This window comes from Sparus aurata, chromosome 20, assembly GCF_900880675.1.
Source record: "Sparus aurata chromosome 20, fSpaAur1.1, whole genome shotgun sequence".
Lineage (NCBI taxonomy): Eukaryota > Metazoa > Chordata > Actinopteri > Spariformes > Sparidae > Sparus > Sparus aurata.
Window position 1 is genome coordinate 10,721,535 of NC_044206.1, and position 13,727 is coordinate 10,735,261.

The 13,727-nt window shown below is 42.9% G+C and overlaps 1 protein-coding gene across 3 annotated transcripts in view; it reads right to left on the reverse strand.

Moving 5' to 3' along the window:
• Positions 1 to 13,727, reverse strand: part of trrap (transformation/transcription domain-associated protein) — a 79,213-nt gene that overhangs the window by 57,422 nt on the left and 8,064 nt on the right. For 2 of the 3 annotated variants that reach the window (XM_030400407.1, XM_030400406.1), the window contains 21 exons: positions 13,551 to 13,648; positions 13,191 to 13,385; positions 12,845 to 13,036; positions 12,585 to 12,750; positions 12,242 to 12,498; positions 11,234 to 11,434; positions 9,860 to 10,011; positions 7,811 to 8,010; positions 7,412 to 7,629; positions 6,958 to 7,155; positions 6,514 to 6,774; positions 6,131 to 6,292; positions 5,930 to 6,026; positions 5,500 to 5,621; positions 3,780 to 3,950; positions 3,239 to 3,307; positions 2,057 to 2,077; positions 1,409 to 1,528; positions 786 to 905; positions 444 to 608; positions 136 to 317 (listed from right to left, as the gene is read on the reverse strand). In XM_030400407.1, the coding sequence (XP_030256267.1) occupies positions 136 to 317; positions 444 to 608; positions 786 to 905; positions 1,409 to 1,528; positions 2,057 to 2,077; positions 3,239 to 3,307; positions 3,780 to 3,950; positions 5,500 to 5,621; positions 5,930 to 6,026; positions 6,131 to 6,292; positions 6,514 to 6,774; positions 6,958 to 7,155; positions 7,412 to 7,629; positions 7,811 to 8,010; positions 9,860 to 10,011; positions 11,234 to 11,434; positions 12,242 to 12,498; positions 12,585 to 12,750; positions 12,845 to 13,036; positions 13,191 to 13,385; positions 13,551 to 13,648 (3,367 nt within the window). The remainder of the gene's footprint in view (positions 1 to 135; positions 318 to 443; positions 609 to 785; positions 906 to 1,408; positions 1,529 to 2,056; positions 2,078 to 3,238; positions 3,308 to 3,779; positions 3,951 to 5,499; positions 5,622 to 5,929; positions 6,027 to 6,130; positions 6,293 to 6,513; positions 6,775 to 6,957; positions 7,156 to 7,411; positions 7,630 to 7,810; positions 8,011 to 9,859; positions 10,012 to 11,233; positions 11,435 to 12,241; positions 12,499 to 12,584; positions 12,751 to 12,844; positions 13,037 to 13,190; positions 13,386 to 13,550; positions 13,649 to 13,727) is intronic. The other variant, XM_030400408.1, reaches the window with a different exon arrangement.

A 13,727-nucleotide genomic window follows, 5' to 3' on the forward strand; every position in this document is an offset into this window, starting at 1 on the left:
TAAAATCTACTGGTAGCATTGTTAATGTCAGAGTTATGCTTGGCCCAAAAGCTCATCAGCGGTGTTTGAGAGAGGGCATGTATAAGGTCTAATGATGACTTTCTCCAACACATTACAATTTGAATGAGTACATACTTGCAGTAACTAAGCAGGCAGTAAGCCAGCAGCTTGGGCTCCTTCCAGTTGGTGGCAGCCATGTTGTCTTTGCGATGTCTCTCCTGGAAGGCCTCGCTGACCCAGACTCGCCTCAGCTGGCTGACCAGAGAATGCTGCCCTGCGAGCCAACCCTCGTCATTCTTAACTATTATACTGATAATCTGAGCAGAGGAGATGAAGAAGAAAAAAGGTTACAGGTATTGGAAATATTAAGAATTACGACGTCTTCGTATTAGAATTAAACCCTATGGATCGATGTAGATATTGATAACGGATCACGTGTATACCTTGATAGCCTGAAACTGTAGGTCCAGCCTAGCTGTGGAGGTGGAGGGAGATCCAGGTCGAACAGTTGCTGCAGTGCCAGCAGGAACCAGCAGGGGGACGAAGCGGTTGGGATTAGAAGCCAGCACGTCCCTTAGCGGCTTAGCATCTTTGTGTTTCAGAAAACTCTGCACATGAACACAAAGTTAAGAATATTTACTGGGAAGATCCATCTAAATTTGGTCTTAACAGGACCACTGAGCCTTGAAACACCCAATATATCCCTGATTACAGCCCATTACTGAGGCAGCATAATGCTTTTTTATTGGCAAATGTGTCAATGAAAGACTGAAGGGACTACTGACCATGAACATGCGGCTCCACTGAGGGTCGTTCAGCGTAGCCTCCATCATGAACAGCTCCACTGTCTGAGATGGGTGACGCGTCAGGAACTTGATCAAAGGCTCCCTGAATGGACTGCCAGCCTGACACAGGAGGGAGGAGAGAGGGCGGAGAGGAGAAAAAGTAAAGGAAACAGGTACAAAAAGGAGGACAATAATTTGAATCCTTGTGAAGATCTGTGCTTAATCGCAGAGTTTAAATGTGCCATTAAGACTATACATCAGATAGTGATCAAACAGGATTAGGAAGCTTATCCCAGGATGAAAAAAAACTAATATCATGAGATCATCAAGAGAGTTTTGGGGGATTTATTGTAATATAATCATGCATTGCTTACTTCAGCTATTAAATGTCTTAAGTAATGTCAATGACCCGTTTTCTACCTGAAACATACTTTAACATATCATTGATAATTTTTTGTTCATGAATTGTTTGCTCTCTAAAATATCATGTTGAAAATGTTACATTTCTTGAATCATTGTTTGAGTTGTTCTCTTTAATTTCCTCGCTAATCTTAAAGTAAGACATAAAGTAAGATTGGATAGTCTCTACTAGTCCAACTGAAGAGTCGTGTTAAGTGTCCTACCTCTATGAGCATGGCCCTCTCTGTCTTCATGACCACCTCCAGCAGAGGCTTGACCAGAGTCTGAGGTGCAGCTGGGATCAGGTGGAAAAGGTTAATGATGGCAGAACAGATCTTCATCTCCTAGAGAAAGAAAATCGCAGAAAAAGAGAAGAGGAAAGAAAGGAGTGAATGAAAATCTTGAGAAGATGACGCAACAAGACAGGGACATCATGTCTGACAGAAAAGTCTTGACGGACGGCCACTGTGGAAAGACGAGGATGAACCATGGTCAAACGGCAGAAAATGCACTCTGTGCTCATTAGGTAGTTGTTTTGCATGAGATCTGAATAACATTTGTACAAACAAGGGATAGTTTTGTGACAATGTTCATAAACCTTGTATTATCTACATCTAACGGGTGCAAAAGTCAAAGGGAAATGGAGAAAATTCTAAATTTCTTTAGCAGTCAAAATATTAGGGCAAGGCTGAGATGACAGGAACAATTCTGGAGACGACCACAGACACACAGACACAGAAATACAGGGCAACTCCACCAGCACTACTACCACAACATTGGTTCAATTCACCAGCACGACATTGGTTCAATTAGGTTTTAATCACTGACAAGAGAGTCACCAACAGAGGGCGCAACACCAGGTCACATCTCACCTCAACGCCCTCCAACGCAGGCTGTGCCGGAACGGGAGACAATGATCAGAGTCAGCAGAGCATTATGTGTGCATTTGTGTGTGTGGCTGTGTGTTATCTGTCTTTGTTCCATATGGAAAGTGAGCAGATAAGACAAGGTGATAATGAAATGGATGGCGAGACGGAAGCAACCTTTACAAGTGACCTCGGGGAGAACTTTTTCTCCACAGTGGATGGATAACGGGGCAGGGGCCACAGTTGAACGTCAGTCGAGCAACACTGAATCCATGGCATTTTGAGGAAAACACTCTACTGACCGATATCAGGTCATGAATACAGAAACTGACATTTTGTTTTTGTTGTTTTACCTTTTCTCTCATACAAGCTCTTTACTCCTCCTCTCACCTCAATACACTTCTCTGTCAAAGCCCTACTTCATGCCTACATGTCTTCAGATGATCCCGCTCAGCCCTGTTCCATCCCTCCTCCTTCTCTTTTTTTCTTTATCAGGCTAAGCTAATTCACCCCCTGACCCAGGCTTTATTGTCACTGCCAGCCTTGCTGTCAACAACCACAAAGAGCACAAGTTGGAGGGAGGGGAAGACAAAGGGCTAATTTGCATCTAATTAAACAAACCATTTTGAGATGAGGCAGGATGAACTCACATAAAGAGAAGGGAGGAAGAAATGGACATTATTTCTATGAGGGAGAGGCAGCTGGTCTCCCCCCTCCTTCCTCTCTCTCACCTTTTCTCTGCCTTTACAAGGTTATCTGTCGAGGAGATAATGAGGAGACGCAGCGCTGGGCCCACCACCGCCTGCCTGGCGCCTAATTAATCATTGATTGTAATATGGCCACTCACAACTCATCTGGGAGGAATCCACATTGAGAAGGTGTTGACTATATGTGACTGTGGCTTTGTGGGTTTGAGGGGCAATTTCTCTGTCCCTTCAGTGAGCGCTGTTTGGTTTGGGCAGGAAATCAACTGAACAACAACAACAACAAAAATTGATTCAAGTCATCGGCTTTATTGAGCTCCTATAGCCTCTGACTGCTTCTGTATTGCATTGAAACAAGATTTCTAGAAAAAGTAACTAAAAGACACAGGGTGCATCTACATGTTATGCATGATGGAAGCTTCACATTTGTATTGAATTTCTCAGTGCTGTGAGGTGTGTGTATGAGACTGAACTGTATACTTACACTGCCGTCACTGCGCTGGCCGCCCTTGTGTGTTATTACAACCACCTCCATCCACTTCCTCAGGTGTTGCTGAGAAAGACAAAGAAAGACAAGACTGAGATTCAATCAGGTACCAGACTGCACCCACAGACCTAACATTAACTGGAGATTCAGGGAATATATTCTTAACACAGTTTCAACCAGAAACAAAATATCTGCTGCAAAGCTTTTTTTTTCTTTTTACAATATCCTTTTAGTATAATAAGCAAGAAGTTGCTCATTTTAAAAATAAATATACATGGTATACATAACTTCTCTCATATCTAAATTCAGCCTTCAAAAAAATACTTAAAACAGCCTCACAAGATTACACCTGAAGTATATTCAGTAGAATATTCAAAATGTAACCTACCTAACCTAGTATTAAGATACTGTAAAATAATCTATAATTTAGTACCAGTTAAAAGCTTTGGTGGTCATGTTCTCCACATTGATGCCATGATTAATTGTTGATGTTGTGCGATGAAGAGGAAAGTGGAGGACAGATTCTATAATGTCTCACCATCATCTGATCACAGAACTTGTCATTGAAGGAGTTGGGGAAAAGACGTGTGACAGAGGTCAGGCGGTTCACCACATTGAGCGTCAGGCTGCGGTAGTCACCCAGCATCATCAGCAGGGGGCGCATGTGGGTGTGGATCTGGTCGACCTCGATAGTCGCACCTTCCAGGAACTAAAATAGAGAGCAGGGAAACATGATTTATAATTCAATTACATTTTAACTCTTTAAAGCTCTGATGCTGTCAAAAATTCAAAGTATTTTCAGGTCTTTGTCCAGATATTTTTCCTACAATGCACTGAACAAATCATTTAATTTCCCTTTCACACACTTTTCAAGACCCGGCCTTGTCATGTTTTCCAACTCCATGAACAGATCGCTAGCCCCTGTATCTCCATTAAGGAACTAAGGCCACTTAAATGAGGGCATGACCAGCCATAACCAAGCACACTTGACAACACCAAACACGGATGACGCACAACCACACCCTCACACAGTCGGGAGGGAATGATGCATGGCAGCCACATTCATTTTCCTCTCAGTGCTGAGAACAAACACTCCATCCTGTATCGATCGGGCCATGGCAACGCTCATTAGTGCTAGCAGGGCAGAGATGAAAGAATGGAGAGGGAAGAGAATGGCGAGGCAAAAAAAACCAAAAAAACACAGGATAGTGAAAAGGAGCGACGGTGGCAAAGACAGAAAAATGAAGGACACCAAAATGGAGGGGAAAAAAGCTTGGGATAGATGGATAGAGGCTAAGATTGTATGGATACTTTGATACATAGAGGCAGGGATGGTTCAGGGAGAATGTGATAAAGCAGAGGGAGGTCCATATGAAGATAACTGGGTGGGGAAACTGTATGAAGGGAAGATTAACAAAGGACTTTTCAGATGGCAAATGACACGAGCGATGCAGATAAAAGACTAATGAAGCCGGAAGGAGGAGGGCCAGGAAAACAAGATAATAAAACACTATACTTAGAAAACAATACAAGCATAATATAACAAAACATAAAATAACAAAAGTACAAATGGATACATTAAGAGGAGAGAGCATAAGTGTGACACAGTCGAAGGCCATTTCAAAGGTGCAGAAAATGTGGTTTTAGAGAGGATTTAAAGGGTGCCAGCAAAATCACTAGTCTGATCTTGGGTTGAGTGCTTCATAGTTTAAGGGCACAGTCTTTAATCCAGATTTAGAAAGGTCAGGTCTGTGACTCTGCGTTTGTGCTCAAAGGGAATTGCAGTTGAAGTACTGGTAAGTGATATCACAAAGGTCTGAGCTTTCTAAGTAATCGATAAACTCTTGAAATTAATTCCAAATCAATTCAGACATAAACCGGGCACCAATGTAAAGACGCCGAGACAGGCGTGCAAAAATGTCTTGCAACCGATGGTATGAATTGCGAATTCCAAAATCCACAGCTTTGGGTTTACAGATTTAGACCGCAAAAAAGCCAGAGGGTAACATTTTCTCTCAGACTTGGCATCGTGGTATTGTATAATAACTTTTCAAAATATGAGAACATCCTTTACTTTTTACAAATGTCTATGACAAAAATGGATGTATCATACTTAAAGATGTTGGGTTTGAGGAATGTAACTAATTTCAGATGTAACATTTCCTGTAATTCATAACATAATTTGAAATTATAAAATATAAATTATTAAATAAACTAATTACAAAGCAACAAGAAAGGAGGAGAGCTGTTGCACTGACCTTCCTCATGCATGCCTCGCCAGCTTCTTGGAGTTCATTGTTGGTGGAATTGAGGGCTTTAAACAGGGCAGCAATGATCTTCTCTCTGGACTGTGGCAAGTAATTACAGGCCGCCAGGGCGTCTGAACAGAAAAGCATCAAACATTTAACTTCTGAAAAGTGAATTATAAGTGATATTACTTAATACTTAGTTAAATACTTTCCCTATATGACTATAAATGTACAAAGTGATTCATATTACTAAAATAACTGAGGTAAATCAAAGATAAGAGTGAGACAATATAGTCCACAATCATGTTTATAAACAGTCCTTGCTAACATGACAAAGTTCATGTTTTTAGCTTCATACAGATCAACTTGCTTTGAACACAAAACACAAAAATTCCAGCAATACATGGGACCAATATCAGGTTCAGCCGAGCCTACTCACTGAGAGCAGCGATGCGGAGGGGAACCAGAGAGGGGAGGCTCTTGTAACAGGGGAGCTTCATCAGAGCAGCATCCTCTGCCTCACACAGGTTCAACAGCTGGGGAGGGAGGAAACGGATGCAAAAGGTTACATTCATCAATTTGGAGAAGTAGATTTGATTCATGTGACTGATGTGATTAATGACTTCAGCATCTTACATACCTCTGTGTAGAAGACCTTATGCTCCATTACATTGAGGTCCATTGTAAAGAGACGGGGTTGCAGGGTGGTGCAGAAGGTGTTGCCCTCCATCAGGCCGATCTGGGCGTTGGCAGGCTGGTGTCGGAGCAGGTGTTTTTTCGGCGGAACCATATCTTGCAAAACCTGATGTGAAAAAACCCACAGAAAACATTAAATTACTGTAGATTGAAAGAAATGTTCTGTTTAACTCTCAAGTTAAATTTCAAAACTGATACTCTCAGAAGGCATCAGTCTAGGGTGTTCAGACACAGTCCTTAAGTGTAGCTTATTTTGTGTTCAAGCTAAATAGACAAGTGCATTTCACAGAAAACCCGGAACTACCACGGCATTCAGTCCTTGTTTACCTCTTTGTGTGGTTCCATGATGACAGTAACACTCTTGCCGGTGACGTGGGCCAGCACCTGGAGGGAGTGCATGGCCTGCTTTCTGACGGTCGAGTTGGGGGAGGTGACCTCTCGGACAAGGTCGTGTGTGACCATGTGGAAAGACTTGTCCTGGGCAGCCAGCAGCTCCTCTGTCTTTTCTTCATCTTTCAGTGGAGTGGCACAGCGCACTAACAGCTGCTCCAGAGTGGTCTTGGCCATGGCTACCGCTCCATTTGACACCTTATGAAAATCAATAAGGTAGTTAGTGCAATGCCACTGCAGTGAGAGTATAGTGGTGCGACACAAGGGGGAAGTTGGAAACAACATGTGAAAACAAAAGTCGACAACAAATAGAAGCAGGCAAATCACCTGCTCATTTACAATATTTACTAAATGGCAGATTATTCAGTCATTTCCTCTTACCTCTCCAGTGAGGTCCATCATGACAAAGAGCAGGGCCTTGAGAAAGGTGAGCTGGTTCTGGAGCACCCAGATCAGAGGCAGTCTCTCCATCAGGAACTTGATGGACACCACACCGCCAAGTTTGGCGTACCAGGCCTGCTCATAGCAGCAGGCGCACAGACGCTCCACAATGTAAGAGAACAAGGGCAGCTGGCACGCCTGAGGAAGTAGACGAGGGCTGGGATGATTTACTTATTTAACAACTATAAACATATGAAAACATACATCATACACATTAAAGAATAATCATAAAACAACAAAAACCTTCAATCTGATTAAAGGTGCATCAGGTCAAACTCCATTATGTAAATGCAAGTAATCAGTTATTCAGAGTATTTGTGCAATATCGTTCACGTAAGTTATATTCAGATAGTAAATATCTGAGCCTCCTAATACCCTCCTCTCAATGGCTTACCCTCTCCTTTGAGCCAAGGATGATGCTGGCCACATCGAAGATGACAGCCAGGGCCACTTCTCCAATCTTACAGAGCTCCTTCTCCTCATAGGCCATGCAGATAGCAATGGCGTCGATCAGAACCAGAGGATCCATGCCCTTTGAGCCGTTCTCCTCACTGTGGAACATGGCTGTACTTGGCTGGCTGCCCAGCTGGTAGGACGGCAGCAGAAATGGACCTGGGAAGAAGCAGACAGATAAGAAAATTAAATGGACAGAATCTTTTAAAAAAGCAGAGAAAGAACTGAAGTTGAAAGTGACAGAATTTGTTCTTGAGCAGCTAGGAATGCATACTAATGCCAGCGTTTAACAGAAAACTAATATTAGACGTAGAGAATACAAAGAGAACCAGTTCCTCACCACACTGCTGAGCCACAGCGACCATGGTGTAATGGCGTATCAGGCTGGCCACGAAGGGCAGCGCGCTGGGCCTCAGGTCCTTTATCACAGCAGACATGAAGGCCCCAGTCAGGGCCTGTTCAAAAGTTCTGCGAGCAGGCGTGTCTTGTGCTTTGTAGCGGTGAGAGATGATGACATTGGGGATCCACTTCTCAGTGAAGCTAATGGAGAGAAAGCCACATAATGAAATGAATTAAGGAATGACATACTTACAAGGACAATATATTAACATGTGTCTGTGGCACAGAACGTTTATTTAAGCTCAAAAATCCTTTACCGATTTGTGTTTAGCCTGATTACTCAATGTTTAAAATTAAGATCCAAGTCCATTGCGTGTCCGCGGTCCCTGACACTCTGCTTCTTTGTCCTTCAATTTTCCTCCCCCCTTAGCTCCTCCTGCCTTTCTATTCCTCTGCCTCCCTTTATGTCCCCTGTTGGTATTTTCGTTATTTACTGCAGCTGAAGGCAACTGGGCCATGGTGTGATTGAGCAGCTGTTTTCTCCATGCTTGAGCTTGTGTTTTATAATGCCACACGCCAGGGGCAGACCTGATGGATCGCTTCATTTCATTATTGCCATTTAAAAGACTACTCTTTGGAGGAGGAGAGGGTAGAAGTGGATGGAGGGATTGAGGAGGGGTGAGTGTCGAACGTGACAAGTGGAGAAAGTCGGGGGTGGGTGGCATTGTTGATAAAAAAAACTCAGATCAAATGCCCCTCACTGATTCAGGGGCCTGCCACTCTAACACTGCTCCATTCCCCTCACTTGGCATTTCATGATTTCTTCTATGTATCTTGTTCCTTTAAAAGTGAAAGGCTGTACTCGCAGTGACAAAACACTGAGGCAACGAGAGAAGGTTTGATGGAGATGACAGGAGGCAAAGAGAGAGAAAGAAAGGGGACAAAATCTTTCAAGAGAGAGGGCACTGAGAATCAACGAGAGGAAGCAGCAGGTGCAGGCCCCCTGATCATAACTGACACACTTTATTATCTTCGCAGAAACGTGTGCATGGACGTATCCATGTGTGTTAGTGTGGAATGACAGGAGTGTAAGGGGCATGGTGTAGTGAAAACAGACAGGGGAAAGTCAATTAGCCCCTGCCCGGAGATCAATGATGGTAATGTGACTAACCCACCCGACAACCAGCCCCCCCTTCCTGTTTGTCTGTTCATGTATGTGTCTCCAACTCGCAGTGAGGCCTGCCAGAGGGTGGAGGAGCGTTTGTAATTAGCAAGTCTTGCTCTTGAGATGGAATTGATGAGGCAGTGTGTGGTGGGGAGGGTGGTGAAGACGTGACGTGCAAGAGCGAAAAGCAGGGGATGTCAGCAGGTGGTGCAACGATTTACATAGCGATGGGAAGGAAAGCAGTGGGCAGGGTGGAGGTCGAGGTCAAGGTCAAGTCAGTCTTGTAAAGGTTAAAAGTGGGTAATAATTGATAGGAGAGCAAGCAGTGTATGGACTCAAAGCTATATGCAATTGATCACCTCCTGTCATTTTTTGTTGACAACCTAAGGCTGGGCGATATGGCCTCAATTAATACTGCAATATTTTTATTAGGAATGTGGATATAATGACTAAGCTGGAAAAGGCCAACAAAGTAATATTTTAACACACCATCTTTACTTTTTCTCAAGTATGATTTTTGTGTACTTTTTACAACACTGAATTCATTTCTGTAATGCATCATTTTTAAACCAGGAAGAGACAACACTTTGCCCCATCACGAAATGGCAATATTCAAAGTCCAACACAAGATATAATCTTATATCAAGATAACAATATAAGATCGATATTGCCTGGCCCTACACAGAAATCTGCTGAATATGTCCAGAATAACTAGTCAATCAAAAGATCAGGCCATGGTGGCTCAATTTATCCTACTTTAAACTCATACTCTATAATTTAGATTTCAATCTTGCTTTACAACAGAAATAACAAACAATTAATTGTAAATAAATGCTACAAAACCACAATACCAAGGCAAAAATCAAACCCAGGTTGTTGACTTACTTAGGATGAGACAGAAGCTGGTAGAGAGCGTGCTTATTGTCATCCAGACTGGTCATGGCCACCAGGAAACACTTAATGACCTCCCAGGCCTGTCGCCTGTAGTAGGGCTCTGTGTTGGCACTCTTCAGGCAGTCCAGAGCTGTCTCTATGGCCTTGGAGGGAACACACAATACAAATCTTCATTCAAAATCTTCACCATTTTACATTCAGAAATGACAATGTTGCAAAAATGTCAGTATTCCTAAATAATTAATTTGGCAATTATATTGAAATATACATGTGTGATTCGTTTTCAGGAGGTAACACAGGGCACCATCTGGCCAAGCAAAGGTCATTATGATATCTACATTATGGGCTGACAACCCAGAGCAGCCAGGCACTTAAAAAGGGAGAAAATGAACTAATTAATGCCACTCAGAACAGAGGGGAGAAGATAAAAAGAATGCAAGAATAGAGAGAGAGGAGAGATGAGGGCAGCAGAATTGAATTGTAGACCTGTCAGTGTATTTGGATGGCAGATTCTGAGAAGTAGGCCATTACCAGAATTAGATAAGAAATTGAAGGGAAACTTCTGAGAAAACACAGCTTTCTACTTGAATCTGTTAAGAGAACAGGCTGACTGGAAAATATTTCGGAAGCTGTTGGTAAAAAAAAAAATCGAGAGGTAAATCTTCTTGAATGGTAAAAGAAGTTCAAATTCAAATATGTGCGGACAAATCCCACATGAGTGTTTTTACATGTTGTATCACCTTGGATTCAGATCAATGTTCTTTGATCACACCGTCTACCCTACAGCACTCTCTCAATGTGCCAGTTAACCATGTGGCTGTGCCACAAGCCTGCTACAGATTCATGCCTTCAGCCTGTGCATGGGGTTGTGCAGCATTCGTGAGATTGTGTGAGTGAGTCTGTGTGCGCTGCCTCCGCCTGTGATGATGGCAACCACACAGAATAGCCAGAAAGAAGGAGCAGCCATTAGTGAGAGTAAATAATGCCGTCATTGTGGCCCACACTAGATTGATGATTACTGACTGGGGATGAGGAGGAGAAGCAGGAGATGAATTTAATTACCTGGAGGACACACACATCTCCTCTCTCAGTCTCTCTCTCTCTCTCTCTCTCACACACACACACACACACACAAACCCCCTGACAAGGATATATTGCTCTCAGTGGGGCACAATAATGAGGAATATCAAGCTCTTTACTTTTATTTCCTTGTTTCTAAAATTGAAATACAAAAGGTGAAAAAGGGAGAGAATGATTGACTGAGTGAATCATCCAAAAAACTTTCATCCTCAGAGTTCTGCAAACAACTTAAAATGGAGGGCATGAAGAACACATCCACTAAAATATCAACAGTTGTAGTCCTACCTTCTCCATTGGTAGCTGTATGGACGCCTTGCAGTCAGTGAATTCAGACTTGATGCTAGGTCCCTGCACCTCAGTCACCACGTAATGCAGCCTCTGAGACTCCTTCAGCATCTTTCTGTTGCTGCCACCAAACTTTCCCAACACCCTGTAGGCTACATGAGAGATGCTCTCGGCAGGGTTACGGAGGGTACGCCACAAGGCCTGCCGCACAGAACAAGAAGGGGGTAAATTATAAGCAGCGATGTTGACAGGAAATATAGAATCATGTAATTAAACTGTGTCACTTCTGTATTGGATCCCAGTTAGCTTCCACAAAGTTGTTGCTGGTCTTCCTTGGATCCATATCAACAACCACAACAAGTACTAGTTAAAATGGCGGAGTATCAATAAAGTAAAAATGCAGTGTATTCCAAGAATAAAAGTCAGAAAATAAATGAAATAACTGAGCAAACTGCACATAACCCGCAAACGGGCTATATGAACAGGAACAAAATCGTGAAAAAGCTAAAGCGAAAACAAGCTAGGTACCAATAACATCTTTGAAAGTTTGATCAATTCTACTTTCAAGGGTCCAGTGTGGAATTAAGTCTTACATACTGGACCTCTGTTTGTGGTAGTTTGTTCCAGGCAAATGAACCACAAGTTTTTCACACTGAAACAATGAATTTTCACAATCTGCACTTCATTGAAATTAAACGAAGTGCAAAGAAAGCTAAAAGTCCCTGTAGGTAGATATTGTATATTGATAGCATTGCAGTAATAATCTAATCATAACTATCTATCTTTACTATAGCGTAGAACTGTGTAAGTGATCCTAGTTTAGTGTTTGTCTGCAGATACCGCCATGTCCATTGTCGACCACTAGAGGGTACAAATGCAACGTAATATTGAGAAAATTGTCTTATGAATGGATATGAATGAGATATTTTTGGGATCTGTCGAGCAGATCAATAAGAATTGAAATGTGTGGCGCAAGTATTGGTCATGATGATAAGAACAACTCCCAACCTGCATGAGTTCTGCCCTGACAGGCTGAATGTGGTCATAGAGGAAGTCAGGCTGGAGGTTGTCCACACACAGCTCCAGGGTGCGAAGGCCCTGACTGACCAGAGTCTGAGAGCCATTAAGGGCAGACACCAGCGGATCCATCAGCATGGGTAGGTAGGGCAGCAAGGAGCTCAGACGCACTGGCACTGTCAAGCACAGCTCCACAAATAAATCCTTCATATGCTGCTTGTGAAGGCCACTCTGGAGCATGTTCAAACCTGAAAGCATGGAAAGGGGAGATTGGACATAAGAAGAGAACCAAGTATTACCATGTCACAGTTCATGGTGTGGAGTGAGGCTTTACCTTGCAGCAGGTTAGGCAGAAGGGGTAGGAACTCCTGGTAGAGCAGGTCGTGGCTGCCTCCACCAATGGAGCGGAAGAGAGCCCGGAGAAGCAGGAAGTAGTTGTAGGGTTCCTTAGCTGACTGGGCCAGCTCCATCGAGCTGTTCACAATCTTGTGGAGGTGTGGCTGCGGAAACAGGGACAGACATATCAGTTAAGAGCTACAAAGGTAAGGAAAAAAAAAACAGCCTTACAAAAAAGACACAGAAACACCTGCTTACCTTGAGCATCTGCTCGTTCTCAGCAGCAAATAGTGACACTGAGCCAAAGACTAGTTTGAAGAGCTTGAGGTAAAGGTTTGAGAGCTCAACATTGGAACCCATCTCTGGTAGTCTCTCAAGAAGATACTCCACTAAGATGGTGGCAAATAGAGCTGACGTTGACAGGTTGGCCAGGAAAGAATTTGCCACAATCTAAGGAAAGAAAACACAAAGTTTAAGTCAAGCCTGAGTGATGACTTGCGGCTGAATGTCTTTCTGTTGGAACAGTTACGTATTGACTTGCATAATAATGAGATATTAGAAAACTAATGATGCATTTCTTGTCTCTATGTGAGACAGCATGTACCTGCAGTGCGTAGTTCTTAGAGATCCTCTCCACCATGTACGGCACAGTTGTCTGAAAAATCTCCTTGAATGTGAGGGGGTTCATCATAGTGAAGACCCCGGCAAAGTGCTCCAGAACCTCTTTCTCCTCCTTCATGCGTACAGTCTGACAGTTGGCCACCCGAATGTACGTCTGCTGGTTATTGGCAACCTGTACCTGGTCAGGAGATAAATGAGCTGTTATACAGGGCTGATGTGGATTCACATAAATGGATTCATCAGAGCCATATGCGCTTTCTCATCCAAAAGACTTCATTACAATTTACAAAGACTTGATTACAAATTACAAATCTGACAGTAAAGTCAAGATCTTTGCCTGTACCTGGTAGATGTCCAAGGCCTGCATGGCATATTTTACCAACTTAATGTAGATTTGTGTCTCTTTTGGCTGAAGTTGCTTGTTAGGAATGAACTGAGCCTCTGGAAAAAAGTTAAAAAAACAAGAAAATAAGACATGCATGTCCAAATCAAACAGTCATCGATCGATATGTGGTAACAT